General features: G+C 33.4%; 1 protein-coding gene across 2 annotated transcripts in view; it reads right to left on the bottom strand.

Annotated features, from left to right (window-relative positions):
* LOC126891975 (DNA topoisomerase 2) overlaps positions 1 to 26,977 on the bottom strand; it is a 255,500-nt gene that overhangs the window by 166,387 nt on the left and 62,136 nt on the right. For both annotated transcript variants that reach the window (XM_050661332.1, XM_050661333.1), the window contains exon 8: positions 24,236 to 24,483. In XM_050661332.1, the coding sequence (XP_050517289.1) occupies positions 24,236 to 24,483 (248 nt within the window). The remainder of the gene's footprint in view (positions 1 to 24,235; positions 24,484 to 26,977) is intronic.

Raw genomic sequence — 26,977 nt, 5'->3', positions numbered from 1 at the left:
AAAAATAAAAAACTGGAGAAAAAAAAGCACGAAACAGATCAGAGTGGAGAAGAATCCTAGAACAGGCCAAGACCCAGAAAGGGCTGTCGAGCCAATGATGATGATGATGATGACAAATTAAAGCAGTTAGGTATAGGGAATGCTTAAGAAATAAAAAAGTACCATGAAATATCATTTCATTACAATACTAAAATATAGGGTGTTCCATTTAAGAAAACTCAGAAAATACTCATTCCGAGTTTAGACCCAGCCTGTATACTAAAATTAAAAATTTAGCTATACTAATAATTGCTAACAATAGTAGACTATATTGAAAATCATTTGAATATAAATAAAGTTTATTATGTCAAACTACTACAATCCTACAGGGTGTGAATATTGCTACGAAATTAATAAGAAAACGTAAATATCTTTTAACCTACCCTGTATAATGTTACAAAACATTATATTTTAAGAAAGAAGAAATCGAGGAGAATCCAAAAATGTCAAAATATATAGGGTGTCCCATTTAAAAACACGAAGTTATAAGCAACTTCCGGTATAACCGGAAGTACCAAGTAGATGAAAATATTTTCATTAAATAGATCAGTCTTCAAAACCCCATTATTACAATTTTCATAATTCAGTTACCTTTAGTTCTCGAGATATTTCTAATAGGCCCTTTATCTGCCTCACCCTATATAGTCGGAGAGATAGAAGCGGATTTTGTGCGTGATAAGTAATATGGAAAAATTTTACGGGGATATGTTGAATTAGTTGTGTACATGACTTTCCCCAACGGCCGGAAACCAGAGTTGGGGCCAATGGTAGTTATAAGGGGTCAAAGTCGCGGATTTTATTATTTTTTTTATGACGCTCATGAGCGAGATAGTGCACCAAAATTTGGGAATAAGTAGGTCATGACGTAAATAAGTAAAATCTCGAGGGGCGCAACGCTGCGTGGCCGACAAAGGGGCGGGGGTAGGGGTGAATATAAAAAATATAAAGGGTTTTTTGCGACGTTCATGATTGAGATAGTGGACCAAAATTTGGGAATAAGTAGACTATGACATAACTAAGTAAAATCTTCAGAGCCGGAAACCAGAGTTGGGCATGAGGGTAGTTATAAGGGATCAAAGTCGCCGTTTTTATTATTTTTTTTGTGACGCTCATGATCTAGAGAGTGCACCAAAATTTGGGAATAAGTAGGTCATGACGTAACTAAGTAAAATCTCCAGGGGTGGCACGCTGCGTGGCCGACAAAGGGGTGGGGCAGGGGTGAATACAAAAAATATAAGGGGTTTTTTTGCGACGTTTTTAATTGAGAGAGTACACCAAAATTTGGGAATAAGTAGACCATGACATAACTAAGTAAAATCCTCAGAGCCGGAAACCAGATTTGGGCATGAGGGTAGTTATAAGGGGTCAAAATCGCCGTTTTTATTATTTTTTTTTGTGACGCTCATGATCGAGATAGTGCACCAAAGTTTGGGAATAAGGAGGTCATGAAGTAACTAAGTACAATCTCCAGGGGTGGAACGCTGCGTGGCTGATAAAGGGGTGAGGGTAGGTGTGAAGATAAAAAATATAAGGGTTTTTTTGCGACGTGCTAAATTGAGATAGTGCACCAAAATTTGGGAATAAGTAAACCATGACTTAGCTAAGTAAAATCCCCAGACCCGGAAACCAGAGTTGGGGATGAGGATAGTTTTAAGGGGTCAAAGTCGCAGTGTGTAATATTTTTTTTGTGACCCGGCAAACATTTGTCCCCCACGCAGCGTTCCGCCCCTGGAGATTTTACTTAGTAATGTCATGATCTACTTATTCCCAAATTTTGGTGCACTATCTAGATCACGAACGGCAAAAAAAACCCCCATATATTTTTATACTCACCCCTGCCTACCACCCCTTTGTACCCCAAGCAGCGTTCCGTCCCTGATGATTTTACTTAGTTACGTCATAACCTACTTACTCCCAAATTTTGGTGCACTATCTCAGTCACGAACGTCGCAAAAAACCCCTTACATTTTTTTATATTCACCCCTGCCCCACCCCTTTGTCGGCCACGCAGCGTTCCACTCCTTAAGATTTTACTTAGTTACATCATGACCTACTTATTCCCAAATTTTGGCGCGCTATCTCGATCATGAGCGTCACAAAAAAAAAATAAAAAACGGAACTTTGACCCCTTATAACTACCTTCCTTCCCCACTCTGGTTTCCGGCTCTGGGGATTTTAATGATTTATGTCATGGTCTACTTATACCCAAATTTTGGTGCATTATCTCAATCACGAACGCCGCAAAAAACCCCTTATATTTTTTATATTCACCCCTACCCCACCCCTTTGGCGGCCACGCAGCGTTGAGCCCCTAGAGATTTTACTTAGGTACGTCATGACCTACTTATTCCCAAATTTTGGTTCACTATCTCGATCATGAGCGTCATAAAAAAATAATAAAATTCGCGACTTTGACCCCTTATAACTACCCTCGGCCCCAACTCTGGTTTCCGGCCGTTGGTGAAAGTCATGTACACAACTAATTCAACATATCCCCGTATAGTTTTTCCATATTACTTATCACGCACAAAATCCGCTCCCAGCTCTTAGACTAATAGGACAATATTACTAATAAGCCATACCCTCAAAATATTTCTAAAGGTGATTCATGGAAGATTATACAGAAAGCTAGAAGATGATATGGATGATACCCAATTTGGGTTCCGCAAAGGACTTGGAACAAGAGAGGCATTGTTTGCGTTTAATGTCCTCTCACAAAGATGCTTAGATATGAGCCTGGATATTTATTCCTGTTTCATCGACTTCGAAAAAGCGTTCGACAGAGTTCGACATGAAAAACTAATAGAATTATTGAAAAACAGAGATATAGACAGACGAGACTTACGAATTATCAAACGCCCAATATAAAGATAGAAGAACAAGAGTCCGAGAATATTGATATAAAGAGAAGGGTAAAGCGCTGGTTTCCTCGAAAGTGGCACCGACAAACTGCGACCGTAGCACTGCGATGAATTACGTCAGATTACGGTGAAAAATTCAAGGTTCTTCACTGAGGCAATGGAATGTGCAAGCTCAGCAAGCAGTGGCTTCCAACGCATCCTTGAAACAGCTATTATTTTGCATGGTACAGTTTTTTATGATGTCATTCATCGCAGTGTTACGATCGCAGGTTGTCGGCACCGTTTTCGAGGAAACCAGCGCTTAAGACAAGGTTGTGTGCTGTCGCCGCTACTGTTTAACGTGTACAGTGAAGCCATATTTCAGGAAGCGATAGCGGAACTAAGTGATGGAATCTCTATAAACGGAAGAATAGTAAATAACATAAGATTCGCTTATGACACCGTTATAATGGCAGACACCCTGGAATCGCTACAAGAAAGAATTGTTAAATATAATTAACGATTATTGCATTCGATATGGACTGAAAATAAACAAGAAAAAAACTAAATTTATGATTGTCTCAAAAACACAACATGGAAATGAAAGGTTAATGATAGAGCAAACCCAAATAGAAAAAGTAAAGACATACAAATATCTGGGAACCTGGGTTGATGACAAAAATGACCAAAGCAAAGAAATAAAGTCCGAATTGAAACTGCAAAGCAAGCAATTTTAAAAATGAAGACACTGCTTACAAACAAAGACCTTTAGTTGCCTCTCAGATTGAGGACTCTAATGCCCGGTTGCACCAATATATCTTAAGCTTAGGTCAAGAATATCATAAGAATTAATATAATATAATTATAATATACAGTATAAATTAAAGAAATATGGAACATAGCTTTTTAAGACACAGTGTTTGAACTGCATTTGAGATAGTGGACCAATATAAAAGTTCCAGACATTAAAACCAGAAATCATAGCAACATTAACATTGGCATGTAGAAAATATCTTTGAACTAGAACCTCCTACTTCTATCTCTCTTTTTGGGAGTTTACTAAAATAGCGAGCCCAGCCGAATGAGCCGAAAGTAGATAATCGGACTTCAGGGTCCGCACCGCGCCAAGGAATAGAACCGAACCGAACCCACTACCTACATGCACAGACAAGGCGATTGCAGATACGCAGTACGAATGGGTTATTATTTTTATAAGTTTTTGGATATGTATTTAAAACATATAATTTAACCTAAAATATTTATTTTAATATTTATAGTGCTAAATATTTCATGTGTATCTAGTTATGGATAATGATGATTGGCATTATACATAATATTATGTATATTGTTCTAAAGCTATTTTTTGTGGCGTTTGTGTAATTTATTTTTATAAATGGGAAATAAGCCACAATTTAACTTAAAAAATGATTTTGTTAACGTTTCGACCTCCACTTCGGACGTCGTTGTCAAAATACACAGTATTAATAAATTAAACAAAAATGTTGTTGCTTAGTAAAAAAAAATTCTTCTAATAATATAATTTATTCTAACTCATTCATATCGGCAATTATTAGAAGATTTTTTTTACTAAGCAACAACATTTTTGTTTAAATTATTAATATTTTGTATTTTGACAACGACGTTCGAAATAAAAGTTAACAAAATAATTTTTTAAGTTAAATTGTGGCTTATTTCGTATTTAGAATAATAAATTACATAAACGCCACAAAGAAATAGCTTCAGACAATATTTTAGGTGAAAAAATATGTTTTAAATAGATACGTATCCATAAACTGAAACTTATAAAAATAAAATATTCTATTCGTATGTACCGCGTATGCACAAAAAGCTAGAAGGATCTGCAAATTCTGCAATCGCCTTCTCCATGTAGTCAGGTCGCCGGTCGGTTCGGTTCTATTCCTTGGCGCGATCGCGAGGCGGACCCTTAAATAGGAACCGGTCGGACCATTCTTATACCTGATTCTGACCTAGAGGTGGGCTAGAAGTGTTTGCAATCATGTAACCGTAACCCATCCTAATTTTTATCTGTGATTGTGATTTAACAGAGCAACAAAATAGTCGTATTTTAAACTCCTAATTAAAAATGGTCAAAAAAATTCAACAGGTGTTATTATTTTGTCTAGGTATGATTATAAAATTAGGTCTGTTAGAATGAGAAACAATTTTATTCAAAAAGTAGTTTTTGTAATGAAAATAATATTGCATTAATAAATAATTTCATGTTTTTTTCATTGTCTTAATTGTTATTAGAAAATCTAACAAGAGCATAGGCGCCAAATTTCGGGCCAATGCTTTCTCAATGCATTCATTTTTTTCGAATTTTAAGAAAATAATAAGTATTTTTGAAAAATATAAACGCGGAATGAAAGATTACATTATTATCGAGGGCCGAAAGTCCATTAGAATAAAAAAAGTGTCATTTGAATGAGATATTTGAAATTAAAAATCACACTCAACTTTCTCTTCTTTTTACCGCTGTAACTTATTAAAATACACATTATAGAAGTTTTCAGGGACTTTTAGCACTCGGTAATTATGTAATTTTTTATTCTGCTTTTAAATTTTTCGAAAATACTTACTAGTTATCTTAGGATTCGAAAGAAATAAATGCATTTAAATAGCATTGTCCCGAAATTTTGCGCCTACCCTCTTAAAAACGAAATACAAAGTAAACTTTAAATACCAGTATTTGCTACAAATACTTATTAGTTACTATTTGGTACTTTTAAATTAAAATTTCAGAATAGCAGCCTTTTAACCTTTTTATAATTAACTCGAGTTCTTCAATCAGAAATAATTAGACCAGCTTTGGAAATAACCGTTCGCAAGGCACTGATGTTCCAATGACACTAATTCGTTCTTGAGCTACTTGTGCATGATAAGGAAAAATATATTTATTTTCTCTCCGCCATTTTAACGAATCTTCATTTCGCGGCAACCGATCGCATTCCCTAAATCTTTGCATTTCTATTATTGCCCTGCTTGTCGTAGTGCCTCGTGGCTGATCCTGCGATCCCATAATAGCATCCGGATCTGCAGATGTTTTCTCATGTTCTAATAAAATTTGAGTCGTAAATCCTTTATCTTTTTGTCCCATTCCAAGTTTTTCTGCAATAAGAGCGATTCTATTTTCTGTGATATTTCCGCATTTGTTGGATCCTTAAAAGGAATTAGTCGAAACCTTATTCTGACAAGAAAAGTTGAAATCGACAGTTTATCGACAGTTTAATAAAATACTCATACATTGTTGAACTAGTGTTTACGTACATATTTGTTATGCTTATAATAGCCTTAACAATTTCTTCTGGCTGAATAAATCTTTCCAACATATAAAATGTCGAATTACAACATGTGGAAACATCTTGCAGTAATTTGAGAGGATTCCCGTTTCCTGGATTTTTTCAAAATCTAAAAGTTTAGCAGTTGCTTGTAGAACTCTTTTTAAAGTGGCTAATGGTATTTTTTATTTTGGTTAAATTTTTAATGATTTTCTTATATCAATTTTGATAACAACATCTGAGGTAGAAGTTGAAACGTCAATAAAATCATTTTTTTTAAGTTAAATTGTGGCTGATTTCCTCATCCTTTAAGCCATCGTTCACAATAAAGTTTATTTATTGTGTGTGCAAACTTTGCACACACAGGATGCACAGGATGAGGAAATCAGCCACAATTTAACTTAAAAAAATGATTTTATTGACGTTGCACTGCAAAGCATCCAAAATGTTTCATTTTCACATCATTTTGTACCACCTTTAACATTTTGTGCATTATAGGAAACAATAATGTATTAAAATTTTGTTTTCTAAGTTTTCTAAGTTTGATAAGACAGCTTTATCTTACAAATATTGCATGATGCATAATTATCATCCACTTATATAAAAACGTTCCATAAACTACTAAATTTTTCTATTTTTGTTTGGCACTAATGGCATGGTATGCGTTCTAATAGCAAACCCAGTTTTGTAATAGTGACCTAAACAAAATAATAACACGTGTAGAATTTTACGATGGTCCACAGTGGTAACACTTTTTATTAGGAGTTTAATATACGAATATTTCGTTGCTCTGTTAAATCACAATTGAATCGGTCATTGCGAAAACAATCTAAGACCATATTTTGAGTAAAATGACGACGCTTTTCAACGCCATTAAATTTACATATAAATATATACATAAACATTTAAACTTGTTTTGCCTTTCAGAAAGATTCATTTATAACCCATAATACTTATACAGAGAGCACGTAAAGGTTGGAATAAATTAATTTTTTCGAGAATGGACAATTTTGGAAAAAAATCCCGAAAGAGGTCAATTTTTATTTTTAAATTACGACTTTTTGTCATATATATCATACTAGTGACGTCACCCATCTGGGCGTGATGACGTCATCGATTATTTTTTAAATGGGAATAGGGGTCGTGTGATAGCTCATTTGAAAGATAATTTAATTCTCTATGCAGCAATATAAACGTTTACATAATTATTTATATAGGGTGTCCAAAAGAAATTGTTTTGAATTAAATTTATTGACATAAAAAGAAGGATGAATGTAATTTATTTAGTTCAAAATACATTTTACTGTTCTCAGAAAACAGAAAAAATGTTTATTTGGAAAATAATCATTCCTTTTCGCTTAAATCAAATGTTCAAACTGTTAAGAGGAAGGTGGGTGGCGGCTTTAATATTGAGTTTATGCAAAAAACAATATTTATTTGTCAAATAAACATTATTTCCTGTTTTTTCTGACAGCAGTAAAATGTATTTTAAGTTAAATATATTACACAAATTCTTCTTTTTGTCAATAAATTTAATTCAAAACAATTTTTTTTGGACACTCTGTATAAATAATTAGTTAATGTTTATATTACTGAATAGAGAATTGAATTACCTTGCAAATAAGCTATCACACGACCCCTATTCTCATTTAAAAAAATTATAGATGACGTCATCACGTACAGATGGGTGACGTCACTAGTATGATACATATGTCAAAAAGTCGCAATTTGAAAATAAAAATTGACCTGTTTTGGTATTTTTTACCAAAATCGTCCATTCTCGAGAAAATGAATTTATTCCAACCTTTACGTGCTCACTGTATAAAATATTGTATTATCTCGGAATATCCAACTATTAATGAAAATATTTTTACGTTTCCTTAAAAGTTTACACATTGTAACATGTATTGTTTTCACAATGACTGATTCAGTTACAGACAAAAATCACAATGAATAAAATATCACTATCGTAAATTAGCCCACCTCTAGACTCGTTCGGTTGATTTAAAACAGAATGAAATGGTAAATGTAGGCGGGCTTTTGCATTTACGTAGCTTAGTTCAGAATCCAGCAGTCGACTGAGGTGTTGTACTTGTATAATATAATAATTATTTGAAAATATTTTGTTGGCCAACCGCCTAGAGCCGAAATACATGTATTGGCTATGATCCGTTTAAATATCGCTGGACCTGTATTACAATAAGAATACCATAATATAATAATAGATATAATTGATAATAAGGTAAGAATCTAAAATTATGGTGCAACGTAAGTGATACTCAAGGAGGCCCTATTTATAAGTAGATCTTAGCTAAGCTGAAGCTTAAGATTTGTTGGTGCAACCAGGCATAAGATGCTACATATTTTTTATATTACTATACGGAATGGAAGCTTGGACATTGAAGAGACAACCCATAAGAAAAATAAAAGCGTTCGAAATGTGGTGTTACAGAAGAATATTGAAAATTCAGTGGGTTCAAAGGATTACCAATGTTGAAGTGCTACGACGTTTAAATAAGGAGTTAGAAATTATGAACAGTATAAAAACAAGAAAACTGGAACATTTGGGTCACATTACCAAAGGAGAAAAATATTAGTTGCTGAGAGTTATTATGCAAGGAAGGATCCAACGAAGAAGAAGCATAGGAAGAAGACGTATCTCCTGGCTGAGGAACCTTAGAGAATGGTTTAAAACTGTTCAGAGCAGCAGCCAACAAAGTGACCATAGCCATTATGATATCCAACCTCCGACAGGAGATGGAACTTTAAGAAGAAGAAGGAATCACTGTGAGCCCAAGAGTAGCAGCACCAACACAAACAAAAATCAGAGTCGAAGGACTAAATACGGAATCCACGGAACACTTATACAGAAAAAGAATATCAGAGAGGATTGCTGAGAATTAAATATTAGAAAACGATAACATCGAGAAAAGCTGGCATAAACTCAAATATCTGCAATAGGAATCACTCAGAGAGAGCAAAGTAACAAATACTAACATATCATAAAACAAAAAATCCCTTGATTTAGGGAGGAAGTGAAGATAAAATGTGAAGAAAGCCTATAGAAACAATATAGAACAAAACAAACACAACAGACATACAACCACAACAAACGAATCAGAAACGAAACGAATACTTTAGTCAGACAAACAAAAAGAATACTGGGAGAGCTTTTTAAAACAGATGGAACACGACGTCTACAGAACACAAAGGGAAATATGGAGAATGATCAGAGGACAAAGAAAAGAGATGGACGAATTAACAAAAACGAAACACATTCAGAAGGAAACATAGGCAGACTACTTCGGATCTCTATTTGCTAAAGGCGATGATAATGATCCATCAACACCTTAAGGTCATGGGTACATAATTCGCAAATATTTTACGCCTATCCCTACTTTTCCTGCCTTTACACGGCAAATTACGTGTAGTAAAATTCACACTGGTATGGATATGTAAACATTACTAGAATGTCATTCTACTTGAAAATGTCATCATTAACTTAAAGAGATGGCTTTTGAACGTTCTTGGATAAGTGTTATTTGTATAATTGCAAATTATTAATTCAGTTAATAAATGTGATAATTTTTTCACTAACTATGTATTCAGTAATTGTAATAATTTATATGTACAACAAAAACTAATACTCAATCGAGAAAAGAGGAAAAAAGTTAAAGTGATTTTTTAATAATATATTGTTACTATGGAACGCTTACAATTTTGAACATCTTTAACAACAAAATACTTGGATCACAGAATATATTACCCTGATGTATTCTCTGCTTGGATCTTCCACAAAAATAATACACAATAAATAACTTTTTATTAAGTTCACGTCTTAAATCAAAAGTATATCAATATTATTTAATCAACAACTCAAAATATTCCCGATGCCATGTCAAATATTTAAAATTGTCACTGATTATCATGTCTGACTGACAATATGCTGACAATATTCTATTTGACTGAGTGCGTTGTAAGACAAATATAGATTTGGAAAATATTACCACGGACATGGTGTCCATTTTTTTGAATCCTGAAAAAATTAATATACAGGGTGTCCCGAACAGATTGGTCATAAATTATACCACAGATTCTGGGGTCAAAAATAGGTTGATTAAACCTCACTTACCTATATACAATAGTGCACACAAAAAAAGTTACAGCCCTTTGAAGTTACAAAATGAAAATCGATTTTTTTTTATCGAAAACTCCTAGAGGTTTTTTATTGAAAATGTACATGAGGAATCTTTATCGTAGCAACATCTTAAAAAAAATTATAGTGAAATTTGTGTACCCCACAAAAATTTTATGGGGGTTTTGTTCCCTTAAAGCCCCCCAAACTTTTATGTATGTTCCATTTAAATTATTATTGTGGCACCATTAGTTAAACACAATATTTTTAAAACTGTTTTGCCGCTTAGTACTTTTTTGATAAGCCAGTGTTTATCGAGATATTTTGAATATTTGTCGAATTCACCACCTATTTGTATATGGTTAAGTATGATTATAGACACCTGTTAATATTCTGAAAATTTATTTATAACTTAAATTTTTTGGTATATTTTGAAAAAGAAGCCACATCTCGATAAAAGTTGACTTATCAAAAAAAGACTAAGAGACAAAAAAGTTTTAAAAACACTGTGTTTAACTAATGGTACCACAATAATAGTTTAATTGGAACGTACACAAACATTTGGGGGATTTAAAGGAACAAAACCCCCATAAATTTTTTATGTAAATATAGTAAAAAAGTAGCCGCATCTCGATAAAAACTGGCTTCTCGAAAAAATACTAATTGGGAAGGAGGAAATCTTCATAAGACCGTCAGGGTAGACCGCAGCACCCCAAGAAATTAGTGTTCTGCCCTCTACCCTGGTGTGTGGGATTCAGTCCGCTTGCCCGATTCAGACACCCGTGAAGCCGTGCGAATCAATCGTGAAAACGCAACTTCAAAGGGCTGTAACTTTTTTTATGAGCACATTTGTACTAAGGTAAGTTAAGTTCAACCGAACTATTTTTGACCCCAGAATGTGTGGTATAATTTATGACCATTCTTTTCGGGACACCCTGTATATGTATGTACTTTTAAAAAATTTAAACGCAGAATGAAAGACTAAATTATTACCGAGGGCCGAATAGACCAGTAAGGATCTGTGAAAAAACGTCTATTTTTGGATGTGAGAGGTGGCATTTGGATTTTTGCAGATAAAGTTAGGTGACACCTTCAGTAATAATAATTGACTTATGCTCCTTCTCAAATATGCCCGGAACGTTAATAAAAAAATTAAAATATTTAAAAATTTCGAAAAACGTCGATTTTTTTCTGCTTTCTTTGCTTATAACTTTAAAACGATTCGTTTTGGAACAAAGTTGTAGAGAAATAAAATAAAGATAACTGAATTTTGTATGATATACGACTGGTCAAAAATGTCTTAACTTATTACTTTTTCTGCAATATAGCAATAAATACAAAATAAGGGCGCAAAATACGCCTGTTGTTATTCAATGTTTTTAACCACTTTGGTGGCACTTAGAACCTTAGTAATTCTCTTAGGAGATTCTTTGTAAGATACTTAAACCGTGTACCAAATTTCATTAAAATCGATCTAATAGATTTTGCATAATAAATTTGGAATCTAAACGTTTTTAAAAAAATTCAAATTTCTTAAAATCTTTCTGAACAAAAAGTAGACCATTTAGAAGTTGTCTAATTTTTTACATATAAAGACTCTGCTCTACCTATCTAATACACTTTACAGAATTAAAATCGGATTATTTAAGGGGCCTCAGCAATGTTTTAAACTTATAAACAATTTTTTGGCTTATAAACAAATAGCTTTGTTTAATAATAAAAAAATTAATTTTTAGCAATGCAAATAATTAAAACCGGTATAATTTGACTTAAACTTTAAAATCCTGTCAGCAGAATTGCTATTTTATTTTTTAATCAAAAGTTATTCGCGTTCTAAAATTGCAATTTTTCGAATTTTTGAAAGTTCCACTGCGTTTATCTCGAAAACTATGCATCCTACGAAAAAACTTGTAAGAACATTTTTTGCTTAGAATTACCCAAGAAATACAAAAAAATGTTTTATTTTGCGAAAAATCGATGTTATGTAATTTCTCAAGTTCTTTGTTTATAACAATCTTATCGACATCCGGATCAACTGTTACCCAAAAAAATCGTGTTCTACGGGTCAAAAAATATATAAAAATCAGTCCATCTAAATAAAGGAGCCCGTAGAACCCCCTCCTGGCCACAGGACTAATTTGTTTATAAGCTAAAAAATTGTTTTTAACTTAAAAACATTGCTGAGGCTGCTTAAACAATCCGATTTCAATTATGTAAAGTGCATAGATAGGTGGAGTGCTTCTTTATATGTAAAAAAATTGACAAATCTTTGTATGTTCTAGTTTTTGTTGTGCAAGATTTTAAAAAATTTTAATATTTTAAAAAAGTTTAGATTGCAAAATTATTATTCAAAATCTAGTAAGTCTAAGTTTTGGTGTTTACGGAGACCTGGCTAACTGAGGGAATTACCGACGCCGAGCTGAACCTAGCGGACTTTAATGTCTACCGAAGTGATAGGTCATCTTCAACCAGTGCCTATTCTAGAGGAGGAGGTGTTCTTATTGCCGTATCCAAGCAATTGAATAGTAAGCATTTGCCATCTTCACTTGATATCGAGCAACTGTTTGTATCCATTATCAATGGTAACGAAACCATTATTCTAGGCACTGCATATTTTCCCCCAAAAAGTGACTCTGAGAAATTTTCCATCTTCAATGACAATGTTGACAACACAGTCAACAATTTCAATCCATCCCAACTATGCCTTTTGGGTGACTTTAATCTGCCTAATGCATCGTGGTCTCATGACAATTTCAGTTCATCAGCCACATTTAATCACCTTGCTACTCCTAACGAAAGAACATCCATTGAGATTATCTCAAATCTATCCTGTCTGCATAATCTATACCAGATTAACGTTTGCCCAAATACCTCAAATTCTTTATTAGATTTGATACTGGTCCAAAATAAAGATATCGCCGTTGTTGAACCTACAGACATTTTAATCCCTCCTGACCAATATCATCCCCCACTGGTGTTTGAACTACCCATAACTACCAGATATAATGAGGGACTTTTACCGGAGGGTTACTATCATGACTTCAAATCAGCAAACTTTTCTCTAATTAAATGCTATCTCGATTGTGTCAACTGGGATACTTTAATGATTGGATGTTCAGTCGATGAAATGGTTAACATTTTATATGATATTCTGTACTCAGCTATTGACATCTATGTTCCTGTTAAAAAATTCTCTTCTAGAAAATTTCCTATCTGGTACTCTTCGGAACTAAAATCGTGTATTATTAGAAAGAAGACAGCACACAGGAGACTTAAAGAGTCCAAGCTGCCAAAAACCAGTTACCTTTACAAACAGTTCTCAGAGCTCCGATCTCAGTCCCAGATACTTGCCAAGCGTGACTATTTAAACTTTACATTGTCTACTGAAAACTCTCTTCCCGGCGGTCTGAATAAGTTTTGGTCTTTTATCAATAACAAAAGAAAATCAAATGGAATTCCTTCTGAGTTATCTCACAACGGTAAAACTAGTTCATCTGGCAAAGATATTGCGAATTTATTTGCTGATTTCTTTTCATCAGTTTATTCCTCTGTTGTTGTTGATTTCCCCGAAGACATCACTTCTTCACCCTTAAACCTATCATCATGTAAACTATCCATCTCTGACATTTACTCTAAATTGTGTAACCTCAATCCTTCTAAAGGCCCGGGACCTGATGGCATCCCATCAAGCTTGCTCAAGTACTGTGCATTTAATTTAGCTCGGCCATTATTTCTCATCTTTAACAAGTCTTTAGCTAGTGGAAGCTTTCCAAATGTTTGGAAGACCAGTTTCCTATTGCCCTTACACAAAACAGGTGACAAAAGTCTTGTGTCCAACTATAGACCTATTAGTATCCTAAACTCTATTCCTAAACTATTCGAATCACTTGTCTGCGATTTCCTTACACCCTCCTTGAACGGTGTTCTATTGGAACAGCAGTTTGGTTTCAGGCGCCATAAGTCAACTGCAATTTGCTGACATATACTAACTTCTTAACGCCTTGGACGAAGGACTACAGTGGACGCCCTGTACACCGACTTCTCTAAGGCTTTCGACAGAGTTAATCACAATATTCTATTAGAAAAATTGCAGCGATTAGGGATACCTGGTTCACTTCTGCTGTGGCTTAGGGAATATCTTCTGGACAGAAAACAAATCGTCAAGCTCTACAGCTATTTTTCCTACGAAATAGTTGTCCCTTCGGGCGTACCGCAGGGATCTCATCTTGGACCTTTGTTGTTTAATGTTTTTATTAACGATATAAAATACTGTTTCCAATATGCGAAATTTCTTTTATTTGCTGACGATGAAGTTTTACTGCCACATTAGGAATCCACTCGACTGTTTAAGGCTTCAGTCCGATTTGAATCGGTTGAATGAATGGTGCAGCAACAATGACATGGTTCTCAACACCTGCAAATGTTTTCACATTTCATTCACGCGTTCGAAAAGTCCTATCTCTTTCACTTACAAAATAGGTGATATAAATATCACAACAGTCACATCCATAAAAGATCTTGGAGTTACACTGACTCTGGACTATCTTTCAATATTCATATAAGCAATATCATCTCAAAATCGCTTCAACTGTTAGGTTTTATTAAAAGATGCTCCCAAGACTTTAAGCAGTTGAGATCGTTTAAACTGTTGTACTGTGCAATGGTGAGGCCAATCGTGGAAAATGCATCTTGCGTCTGGTCACCCGCCTATGAGACATACAACTGTAAGATTGAAAGGATCCAGCACCTATTCCTTAGGTTCGTCGCATTCAAAACAAACCGTAGAGACTGGAATTATATGGATCTTGAACTAGAACTTAACATTGACACCTTATCAAGCAGACGGAAAAAGAAGGACATGTACATGTTGTATAATATTATAAATTCAATTCACGACTGCCCTGAGCTCCTTGAGGAAGTAGGTTTACATATTCCCTCCAGAATCACACGTTCAAGATCTACGTTTCATACTCCCATCAGCAGAACTAACTTCACTGCAAATTTTTTCATCTCAAGGGTTTCTAGACAGGCAAATGCTTGCTCCAATTGTGTGGATTTCTTTGCGGATAGTTCGCGATTTTTAAAAACGCTAAAGGATTGCACTCTCTAGTTTTATGTTCTTGAATATTTTAAACTTGTGATTATATATCTTTACCTGTTATTTTTACTTTTTGACTTGCTTTATTGTCGTAGTGTTTATTGTATCTTATTGTATTTTACGTATATTTGTAATATTTTGTTAGTTCTTCATATCTTCTGTAATGTTTTATTGTAATGAACTTTGCTCGTAAATATATATAAATAAATAAATAAATAAATAAGTCAATTTTAATGAAATTTGGTGTACGGTTTTAGCTAGGGCTTCCAATCCCGGAATTCCGAGATCTCGGTATTGCGGGATCCCGCGTCATTTTCCAATCCCGCATGATGCGGGATTACAGGCGCGGGATCCGCGGGATTTGCGGGACTGAAAAAAGAGTACATTCGACCTCTAGCCAGCGCTATCTCCCGGTGACTTTTGTGAGTTTTGATGCTTTAGTAAATCTAAAAAATATCTTGAAGCCGGTAAAACTTGCTGTTGAACTCCTTTACCGTCAAGATGCCAATATCATTACTGCTGAAGCTACGCTCTTTATTGTCAAGAAACTGGAAGATAATCATTCAACGTTAGCTTCAGAATTAGCTTTGTCTTTGCGCAGACATATTTTACAACATAGAAATGTGGCTGCACTACTGATTTATCATGCGTCGTGTGACGAAGAAGCTGAGAGCAATGATGACGAAGAGGCTGATCAAGTAAGAAACGTCAATGTAGAGGTTCCGTCATGCGGTTCCGATCTTGACATGAAGTTCCGATCTTGATCTTACATTGCAAAAGGAGTTAAAGTTAGCTTTATCGTCAGCATGTAATGTACTTTGCCCGTCACCATATCGAGCTAATACATTTGAGTTCATTATAAAAAAAGAAAAGACTCTATGAATCTGGGGGGTTAATGGGAAAATATGTTACATTTACATATAAAACCTTAAAAGGAATGCCGCCGACAAGTGTGGATGCCGAAAGGGCGTTTTCTGCTGCCGGCTATATTGCCTCTAAAATACGCAGTAGTTTGGCAGACGACAGTTTAGATATGTTGTGCTTCCTTCGCATTGAAATAATTGAAAGCTTTAGATAAATAATAGTAGCCTATAGCTAAGTAATATATCAACTAAATAAGTAAAGTAAATTACATGTCAATTTTCAGTTGAAAATGTGGTTTTTTGTTGATTTTTAAAATTTGGTGTATTTTTGGAAGATAGAGTTTTTGTTTTTTCAGTATTTGTTACTGTTTTTTGTGAAGAATAAACAGTGTAATTTGATTGATCTCATACTAATAGTAATACTTAAGTAAATGTCGAGTTAATTGATTAATTCATTGTTTTATTTGCCTTATATAAATACGACTATTTTCAATATGCGGGATCTCGCAAATACCGAGATCCCGCGGGATTGAAAATTGGTAGTCCCGCAAATACCGAGATTGAATTCATGCTGCGGGATTGGAAGCCCTAGTTTTAGCACGTTACAAAAATGTTCTAAGCGAATTAGGAAGGTTCCAAGTGTAACCTAAGTGATGGAAAATCATTGAATAAGGACAGGCTTGTTTTGCTCCCTTATTTTATATTTATTGCTATTTTGCAGCAAGGGTGATAAATTAAGACATATTTAACCAATCGCATCTGATAGAAAATTTAATTATCATTGTTTTATTCCTGTATGACTTTGTTCCAAAATGAATCGTTTTAAAGTTATAAGCAAAAAAAGTAAAAAAAAAACTTTAAGCAAAAAGAAATTTTTAAATATTTTATTTTTTTTATTAATGTTCCGGGCATATTTGAGAAGGAGCATAAATCAATTATTATTAACGAAGTTATCACCTAACTTTATCCGCAAAAATCTGAATGCCACCTCTCACATCCACCTAAAAACAGATCCTTACTGGTCTAGAAAGTCCCTTAGAATAAATAAAAAGTTTATTTTGAATGAGATATTTGAAATTAAAAATCACACTAAATTTTCTTAGTTTTTCACTTCTATAACTTATTAAAATAAACATTATAGAAGTTCTCAGGGACTTTCGGCCCTCACTAATAACGTAATCTTTCATTCTGCGTTTTCATTCTCAGGATTCGAAAAAAGGTAAAGGAAGCATTAAGCAAATTAAAAAATAGAAAATCTCCAGGAGAGGACAGAATATTAAACGAACTCCTAAAGTATGGAGGACAAGATTTAACTAAACAATTAAGTATTAAAATTAATACAACAAATAATAGAACAAAACAGAATGCCACAAGAATGAAGATCAAGCATCCTAATACCTCAATCAAAAAAGGAGACAAATCGGACCCGCAGAATTACAGAGGAATTAACTTATTAACCACAACATTAAAATTAACAACCAAAGTGATAAAAAACAAACTGAATGCCACAAGAATGAAGATCAAGCATCCTAATACCTCAATCAAAAAAGGAGACAAATCGGACCCGCAGAATTACAGAGGAATTAACTTATTAACCACAACATTAAAATTAACAACCAAAGTGATAAAAAACAAACTGAATGAAATTATAACATTAGTAGAAGAACGACAAAGTTTTAGGTCGGGAAGATCATGCACCGACGCTATATATTTATAATGAAGCAAGTTCAAGAGAAATCGATTCCAACAAAAAATCGATGTCCGATAAATGTGAATAGCTCCATATAAAATGCTCTGTCACTGGAACCTCCGATTATGAGGATCGGTACGTATTTTCGGCTGCAATGCTATTCAAATGGGTATTCATTTTTTTCGAATCCTGAGAAAACTAATAAGTATTTTTGAAAAATTTAAACGCAGAATGAAAGATCACGTTATTAACGAGGGCCGAAAGTCCCTGAGAACTTCTATAATGTTTATTTTAATAAGTTACAGGGGTGAAAAACTAAGAGAAAATTTAGTGTGATTTTTAATTTCAAATATATCATTCAAAATAAACTTTTTATTTATTCTAAGGGACTTTCGGCCCTCGGTAATAACTTAGTCTTTCATTCTGCGTTTAAATTTTTCAAAAATATTTATTGGTTTTTTCAGGATTCGAAAAAAATAAACACAATGCCGTGGTAATATTTTCCAAATCTATCTTTGTCTTACAACGCACTCAGCCGAATATAATATTGTCAATATATATTGTCAGTCAGACACTGACAATCAGTGACAATTTTAAATATTTGACATTGCATCGGGAATATGTTGAGTTATTGATTAAATATTATTGAAATATAGTGTATTTGATAAATAACACTGTTCTACAAAATATTTTTTTCTGGGGTACTGATGATTGATCCTAAATGGCCTTTTCGTTCTAAATCAGAATCTGTAATTTAAATTGCTCTATCAGGCACAGATTTTGAGATATTTAGTATTTTATGGTAAAATTCAGGTAAAAATGACCCTAATTAAAATACAATTATGTAGGATAATATCTACCTGGTAATTTCTACCAAATTAGTAACCAAGGGCAAAAATATACCTAAAACTATATTTTCGGGATTATTATAATCCTCACAACACAATAGGACATACAAAAGAGAGGGATCTAATAATAATAGCACGAACTTTCGACAAGGCGGAGGCGGTACCTCTAACCCAGTGCGCATGAGCACATGGCAGTTTATAAAACCTAATGTAACAATATGGGTGGGGTTAGTTTCATCTAATTCGTTCTTATAGAAAGTTGTGAAGTGTGTTAAGTGTCCGAGAAAATGTCGTCACGTTATAAGTGCCGCAATAACCCAGACAGTTTCTGCTATATTTGTGGTGAATACATTTTTGAAAGACACAGAAAACAAATGTCTCCAGTTGTACATAAAGCCTACAAACTATATTTTGGTTGTGCCATTGGTGATCAGGATAAAAAATGGGCGCCACATTTTTGTTGTGCGAACTGTTATGTGAAGTTGATACAGTGGTGGAATGGAAAACCTGTTTCGATGGGCTTTGGTGTTCCAATGGTATGGCGCGAGCCCAAGGATCATGTTACAGATTGCTACTTTTGTCTAACAAATGTACGGGGTTTTACTAGCAGGAAGTCTAAACAACACATAGGATACCCCATAAACGTACCTTCTGCTATACGACCAGTACCTCATAATGCAGAAATTCCTGTACCACCAGTTCCCCGTGATGAAGATAAAATCCGTGGTGTAATTGAGAATATGCCAGAAACAGAAGCAGAAACACCTTTGGACACTACTGCGGAGGGAAATAACTCAAAGAATGAAGAGCCCTTGTCTGCATCAGACCCAACATATGAGCCTTCTAAACACGTAGTACCGCATCTTTTGTCTCAGGGTGAATTGAATGACTTAGTCAGAGATTTAGGTCTAAGTAAGAGTAAGGCAGAGCTTCTGAGTTCACGTTTGCAAGAATGGAAGCTTTTACAGCCAAACACACGTGTAACAGCTTATAGAGACAGAGAGCTTGATTTTGTCAAGTTTTTTGAGAAAGATGACATCATGACCTTTTGTAAGGACATCAGAGGCCTAATGACAGCCCTGGATAGACCATATAAAGCTTCTGATTGGCGCCTATTCATAGATGCATCTAAAACAAGCTTAAAAGCTGTTTTACTTCATAACGGTAACTTAATATCTTCGGTTCCCGTTAGTTATGCAAGTTTGACGAAAGAATCATATGGTGTGCTTCAACATGTATTAACAAAAATTAAATATCAAGATCACAAATGGAAAATTTGCGGAGACTTTAAAATAATCGCAATGATACTTGGCATGCAAGGAGGATATACGAAGTACTGTTGTTTCTTATGTGAGTGGGATAGTCGTGCTCGAAAAGAACATTTTGTAAGAACAGTATGGCCAACCAGAAAATTAATAGTTGGAGAGAAAAATGTGACGAATGAATCTCTTGTTGCCCCTAATGATGTAATTTTACCACCGCTCCACATTAAACTGGGTTTAATGAAACAATTTGTGAAAGCAATGGATAGAAATGGCCAAGGATTTGCTTACCTCATTACCAAGTTCCCCCGCCTGTCTGATGCAAAAATTAAAGAGGGTGTGTTTGTGGGACCACAAATAAGGTATCTGATGAAAGACGATAGTTTCGACACACTTTTGTCTAGAAAAGAAAAGCGTTCCTGGATTGCGTTCAAGAAAGTATGTAAGCAGTTTTTGGGAAGACATCGTTCTGAAGACTATAAAGATGTAGTTAAGGAAATGTTAAATGCATATAAAGATATGGGATGTAATATGTCTTTGAAAGTTCATTTCATGCATTCCCATTTAGACTACTTTCCAGTTGATTGCAGCAAAGTATCAGATGAGCATGGAGAACGCTTTCATCAAGAGATAGCGGCAATGGAAAAAAGGTATGAGGGAAAATGGCAACCGTCAATGCTTGCAGACTACTGCTGGAATCTTAAAAGAGACTGCGACGATAAATACAAAAGAAAAAAATAAAATGTTGTGAAATTATGTTTTTCGATTTTGTATATATATTCTATTAGTATTAAAAAAATATATTTTGTAAAAACTTTTTAGTTTTCATGTTAAATATACAGCAGTTAAAAACATACGTAAAATGTGTATTATTCTCATGTGAGGTATCTAAGGAGGAAAGGTGTAGGGGGCACAAATATTTTTTTTTTATTTTTTTTTAAATATATTTTCGTAATATATAATAGCTGGCATCAGTTAACCCGCGTATAGTTGGTCCTGCCTTAAAAAGTCTTTCATTCCACTGGCGTATTTTGTAAAATAATGGATCAAACAAAAATTCAAATTACTCAAAAACGGTGCCTGATAGAGAAATTTTGAAAGTAAATCTGAATTTAGGAGACCAAAATCATTGATAATCAAGTGCCAGATAGTCAGAAAAAAAGAAAAAGTTTTTTTTTGTAGAACAGTGTAATTGATTTATGACGTGAACTTACTAAAAAGTTATTTATTGTGTATTATTTGTGGAAGATCCAAGCAGAGAATACATGAGGATAATATATTCTGTGATCCAAGTATTTTGTTGTTAAAGATGTTCAAAATTGTAAGTGTTCCATAACAATATATTATTAAAAAATCACTTTCAACACTTTTCCTCTTTTCTCGATTGAGTATTAGTCTTTGTTGTACAAATAAATTATTACAATCACTGAATACATAGTTAGTGAAAAAATTATCACATTTATTAACTGAACTAATAATTTCCAATTATAAAAATAACAGTTATCCAAGAATATTCAAAACCCACCTCTTTAAATTAATGATGTCATTTTCAAGTAGAATGACATTCTAGTAATGTTTACATATCCATACCAGTGTGAATTTTACTACACGTAATTTGCCGTGTAAAGACAGAAAAAGTAGGGATACACGTAAAATATTTGCGAATTATGTACTCATAGCCTTAAAATACGGATCCGACACACTGCCATGACTATATATGATCGATCTAAAATGTATGAGATAGTTTATTATGTAGCCGTAGAGGCTGTTTGATTACTAGCAGGTGTTGAACGAAACAAGTAATAAAATCAAAGCCAAGCAATAAACACTAATTAAAACACCTGCTAATGCCTTCTGATAGCCAATAAATATTGAGAGAAAGTGGAATTTCTCCATAAGCACAATACATTAATAGTCCATTCTTTCACGGTTTTTGCTCTAAATTTTAAAGAACCGCTTTAATTGACATGAAATTTGGCATACGTATAGCTTACATGTCAAAGAAAAAAAGTGATATTGTGCCGATGCTTTTGTCCTGGGGTGAAAAAATATATGTCCAAAATAAGTCCGAAAATGGGTAAACTGACTAATTTTAAGTAACTTTTGTTCTATAGAGCTGTTTCGCCAAGTCAACACTTTTCGAGTTATTTGCGAGTGAATATGTTCATTTTTCAACAAAATAACCACATTTTTAGACGGTTTTTTTGCAAATAAGTAAGTATTTTGTCGAAAAAGGCGTTCTTAGCAAAAATATAGCCAATAAAAAAGTTTAAAAAATGGTGTACGCGTTAGGTCTGTTGATCTCGTAGAACCAGAGTTATAGCCAATGAAAAATAGATTCATATTCACCAAATTTCAAATAGAATATTTCGACGTCAAATATCCAAAAAATTAAGCACTTTTTGGGGAAACCCATTATAACTATTTTAAAGTGTTTAAAAAAATCTTTATTTCTGTTTTTACAAAAAGTTTCTAGCATTAAATTTAAGCAAGTTACGCTCAAAATAAAGTTGGTCCCTTTTGTTTTTGCAAAAAAAAATCGGGAAGACCACCCCCTAATTAGCAACTTAAATGAAATTAATCGTTGCCGCTCCACAAATTATTTTACTTATGTTGTGTTTATATGATCTGTAAGTTTCATCGATTCAAAGTGCTTATTTTTGAAAAAATTTGGTTTCAAAATAAAATTTTTAAAAATTTAAATTTTGAAAAATATGTTTTTTTTTAAATAACTTAAAAATTGTTAGAGATACCAAAAATCTCGAAAGACAAAAAAAGTCAGATTTGCTTTTCTGAATATCACGTATTTTTTTGTTTTTCTGTTAGACAAAAATTGATTAAGATTTGGTGTTTCTAAAGTTGCATACATTCGTGATCAGTGACTCGTTCAACCCCTTTTAACTACAGCCCTTTCAATAATAAGGACTTTCAACCGATGAAACTTACAGGTCATATAAACAATATATACGCGAGTCAAGAAACTTGTGAAGTCGTGACGATTAAGTTCATATATACTAATTAGGGGGTGATTTTCTTGATTTTTTTACCAAAACCAAAAGGGACTAACATTATTTTGAGCGTAACTTGTTTAATTTTGATGCTAGAAATTTTTTTTATAAAAGAAAATGAAGCTTTTTTAAACACTTTAAATAAGTTATAATGAGTTTTCCCCGAAATGTGCTTCATTTTTGGTTATTTCACGTTAAAGTATTCCATTTGGAATTTGACGAATATGAACCTATTTTTCATTAGCTATAACGCTGCTTCTACTAGGTGTAGAGAAGTGATATATACACCATTTTTTTAAATTTTTTACAGGCTCTATTTTTGTTAAGAATGTTTTTTCGACAAAATTCTTACTATTTGAGTTATTTGCGAAAAACCGTCTAAAAGCGTGGTTATCTTGTTGAAAAAATTAACATATTCACTGCCAAATAACTCGAAAAGTATTGACTTAGTGAAAAATCTCTATGGAACAAAAGTTACTTAAAATTAGCCAGTTTATCCATTTCCTGACTTTCTTTGGACGAATATTTTTTCACCCCCAAAAAGGGGTGAAAACCACCCCCAGGGCAAAAGCACATATCGGCACAATATCACTTTTTTTCTTTGACTTGTTAGCTATGTGTATGCCAAATTTAATGTCAATCCAAGCGGTTCTTTAAAATTTAGAGGTTTTGCAATATTTTACCGTTAAAGAACGGACTATAATACACAAATTCAAATTGGTTTTTCGCTAAATAATTCAAAAACGAAACAATGGAAATAAAGGATAAATAATATAGGTAAGTAAAACCACTTACCGATAACTTGTCGCATTCGAAACATTAGGGAACGAACGAACGATGTCGACGTGTGCACACACTTTTCTGGTCTCAATGCATCTCGTTCCTTATCGCAGGGGGAAAGAATTTCTGGCTTCAAGTGGTAATACCCCGAACCCCGAACGTCGCCACCGCGATATGTGGTGTTTTCGATACGGCCATAGAAAGGAACACAGGTATCGACATGGGTAAAAGTGATATGATTTCGAACTATTCAAACGACCAAACCAATTTATGGAATTTCAAACAGAGGCTATTAGCGGGTCATATTTATTTTATTGCATTTGACTGTAATAACGAGAACAATATATAAATAATATAAAGAAATAAAACAAACCTTTGTAGTATTTGACAGCATATGTATGAGCGTTTGGAGTATTTTGCCTCCATTCTTCGAATTCTGGTAGAGAATAGAATGATAAACATTCATTCTTTTTACGAGCCTTGACAATGGGTGTGATGAACTGTTCTAAGAAATTTTGCTTTATAAGTTCCGGCCAGTTGTGGTGTATGAAGTTGATCAGTAAACCTTTTATGTGTGATCCATCTTGATCCTGATCTGTCATTATCATAAGCTTACCATACCTTAAACATTATTATTACATAAAGTAAAATGGATATCGATTATAATTTATTTATAGATATTTAATTTAAATGAATACCTAATTAGAAATTAGAATACAACAAACCAGTCTATTTATGTTTCGTGGACTTTAACAAAGTATTTGACAGATTCAAATTAAAGGATGTAATCCATTTGTTAAACTCAAGAGAGGTACCTCTAGGAATAATTAAAACGATCGAAATATCTGCCAGAACAACACTAGTTGTTATTAGTACCAAATGTGGTACACATTTAACTTGCCATTTATGCTGCAGCTTTTCTAGAGCTTGTTGACTCCTGAGGTCATGACGATTTTTATTTATTATTTTGATGTTGGCTTGAAATGATTTTTGGGATTGAAACCAAAGGTGATCTGTTGGTTATACACATCAGTGATACAACCGACAGTCACTTATGAGTCAGTACTCTGGTGGAGAAAGATGTCTTTGCCATCTTGTGTCACCACTCTCACCACCCTACAAAGACAAGCGCTTCTAAATATAACAGGAGTCTTGAATAGTACATGAACGGCTTCATTAGAGGCTATCACAGGTCTCCCTCCGCTGGAATTATATATTTCGGCGGTAGCCTTTATGACAATCCTGAGACTCAAAGCAAACAATACTTGGAGGCCGAATTATGTATTGAATAGCCACACAAACATTACTGGGACTATACTTAAGGAATCCATCTTTATGATGAACTCAGATATGATGATACCAGAACTAATCTTCACTGAGAATATTAACACAATTATACCATCTAGAGAACAAAAAGTCCCAAATATTAATGGGGACTTAATATGGTTTACTGATGGATCTAAAACTGCCCATGGTACTGGATCAGGAGTCTTTGGGCTAACATGTAACTATAATAAACCTTACAGCCTAGGTCAACATACAACGGTGTTCCAGGCTGAAGTTTTTGCTTTGGTGGCCTGCATTGATGAAATCATTGATGAAGACCCTAAAGCTAAGAGAATCAACATTTACACAGATAGCCAATCGGCTATCTGTGTAAATGTGAATTGCTGAACTGTATTGCTTGAATAAAAAAGTAAGGATATAGTAAGAGTAATAATCTACCCTTATATTTTTATCATTTTATAATTATAGTACATTGTACACTAGACATATTTTAGTTTAATGACTCCTAGAATTTATAAAACTAAAAAACTTTGAAGCTGATTATCTCAGAACTATCAAAACTGCACTTAAGCCCTTTTACTTCTGGCCCCCTCAATTGTCAAGGCCGTAGCCCAAAAAAGAATAAGAAGAAAAAGTACGATTGAGGTTATGTTATTAAAAGGCAAACATTGTACTACAATCAAAATACCATTAATTAAATTCATTTTAATAACTGCATATCATATCAATATTGTGGAGCAACATCATTTAATGATGTGTTATAAATTGTAAAAATTATATGTAGGTACATATATTTTTATATATTTAGGGACGGTTGTTCGAACGCTAATCAACAATGATCATTATCAAATATTTAATTACTGTCACCAAAACTGTCAATGTCAACTTTGTTTGGGTTGCTGAAAACATAATTAATTACAATTATGAGATTTATTATTATGTTAATAATTATTGTTACATTAATTGATTATACACTCCACAGACTTTTTAACAACCCAAACAAAGTTGACATTGACAGTAATTAATTATTTGATAATGATCATTGTTGATTAGCGTTCGAACAACCGGCCCTTAATATAATAATGTATTTAATGATTAATTATTTATATGGGAAATAAGCCACAATTAAAATGAAAAAAATAATTTTATTAACAAAATACAATATTTTGTATTTTGACAACGGCACCCGATTTGGGCGTCGAAACGTTAATAAAATTATTTTTTTCATTTTAATTGTGGCTTATTTCCCATATAAATAATTAATCATAAAAATGCCACAAGGAAATAGCTTCAGAATGTATTTAATATAATTATATATATATTTACAATTTATATGTTGCTCCACAATATTGATATGATATGCAGTTATTAAAGTGAATTTAATTAATGGTATTTTGATTGTAGTACAATGTGTGTGTGTGTGTGTGTGTGTGTGTGTGTGTGAAAAAATGGCTTGGATGCGAGTCCGTTAGCCACAGATTTTTATTTTATCTTTACCTCAATTTATTAGTTTTATTATATTTATACGTATTTCACTTAAATGATTATATTTGTTTCTTTCAAGTAGTTTATGAGTAATTTAAATATTTCCATTTTATGACAACTTAGTAGATATTCTATACTAATTGGAAAATGAACTTGTGTTTGTCGTAAATTGTAATATAATTGATTTATATATCTCTCGTTAATTTTGCACTAATAGTACAATGTTTACCTTTTAAAAACATAACCTCAATCTTACTTTTTTTCTTATTTTTTTGGGCTATGGCCTTGACAATTATCCAGTAACCAAGACTAATATAATAGGGAACTTGATAAAATTTTAAAT

Source organism: Diabrotica virgifera, chromosome 9 (genome assembly GCF_917563875.1).
Source record: "Diabrotica virgifera virgifera chromosome 9, PGI_DIABVI_V3a".
NCBI lineage: Eukaryota > Metazoa > Arthropoda > Insecta > Coleoptera > Chrysomelidae > Diabrotica > Diabrotica virgifera.
Note: the sequence above shows the minus strand (reverse complement) of the source record. Positions and strands in the feature narration are given on the sequence as shown.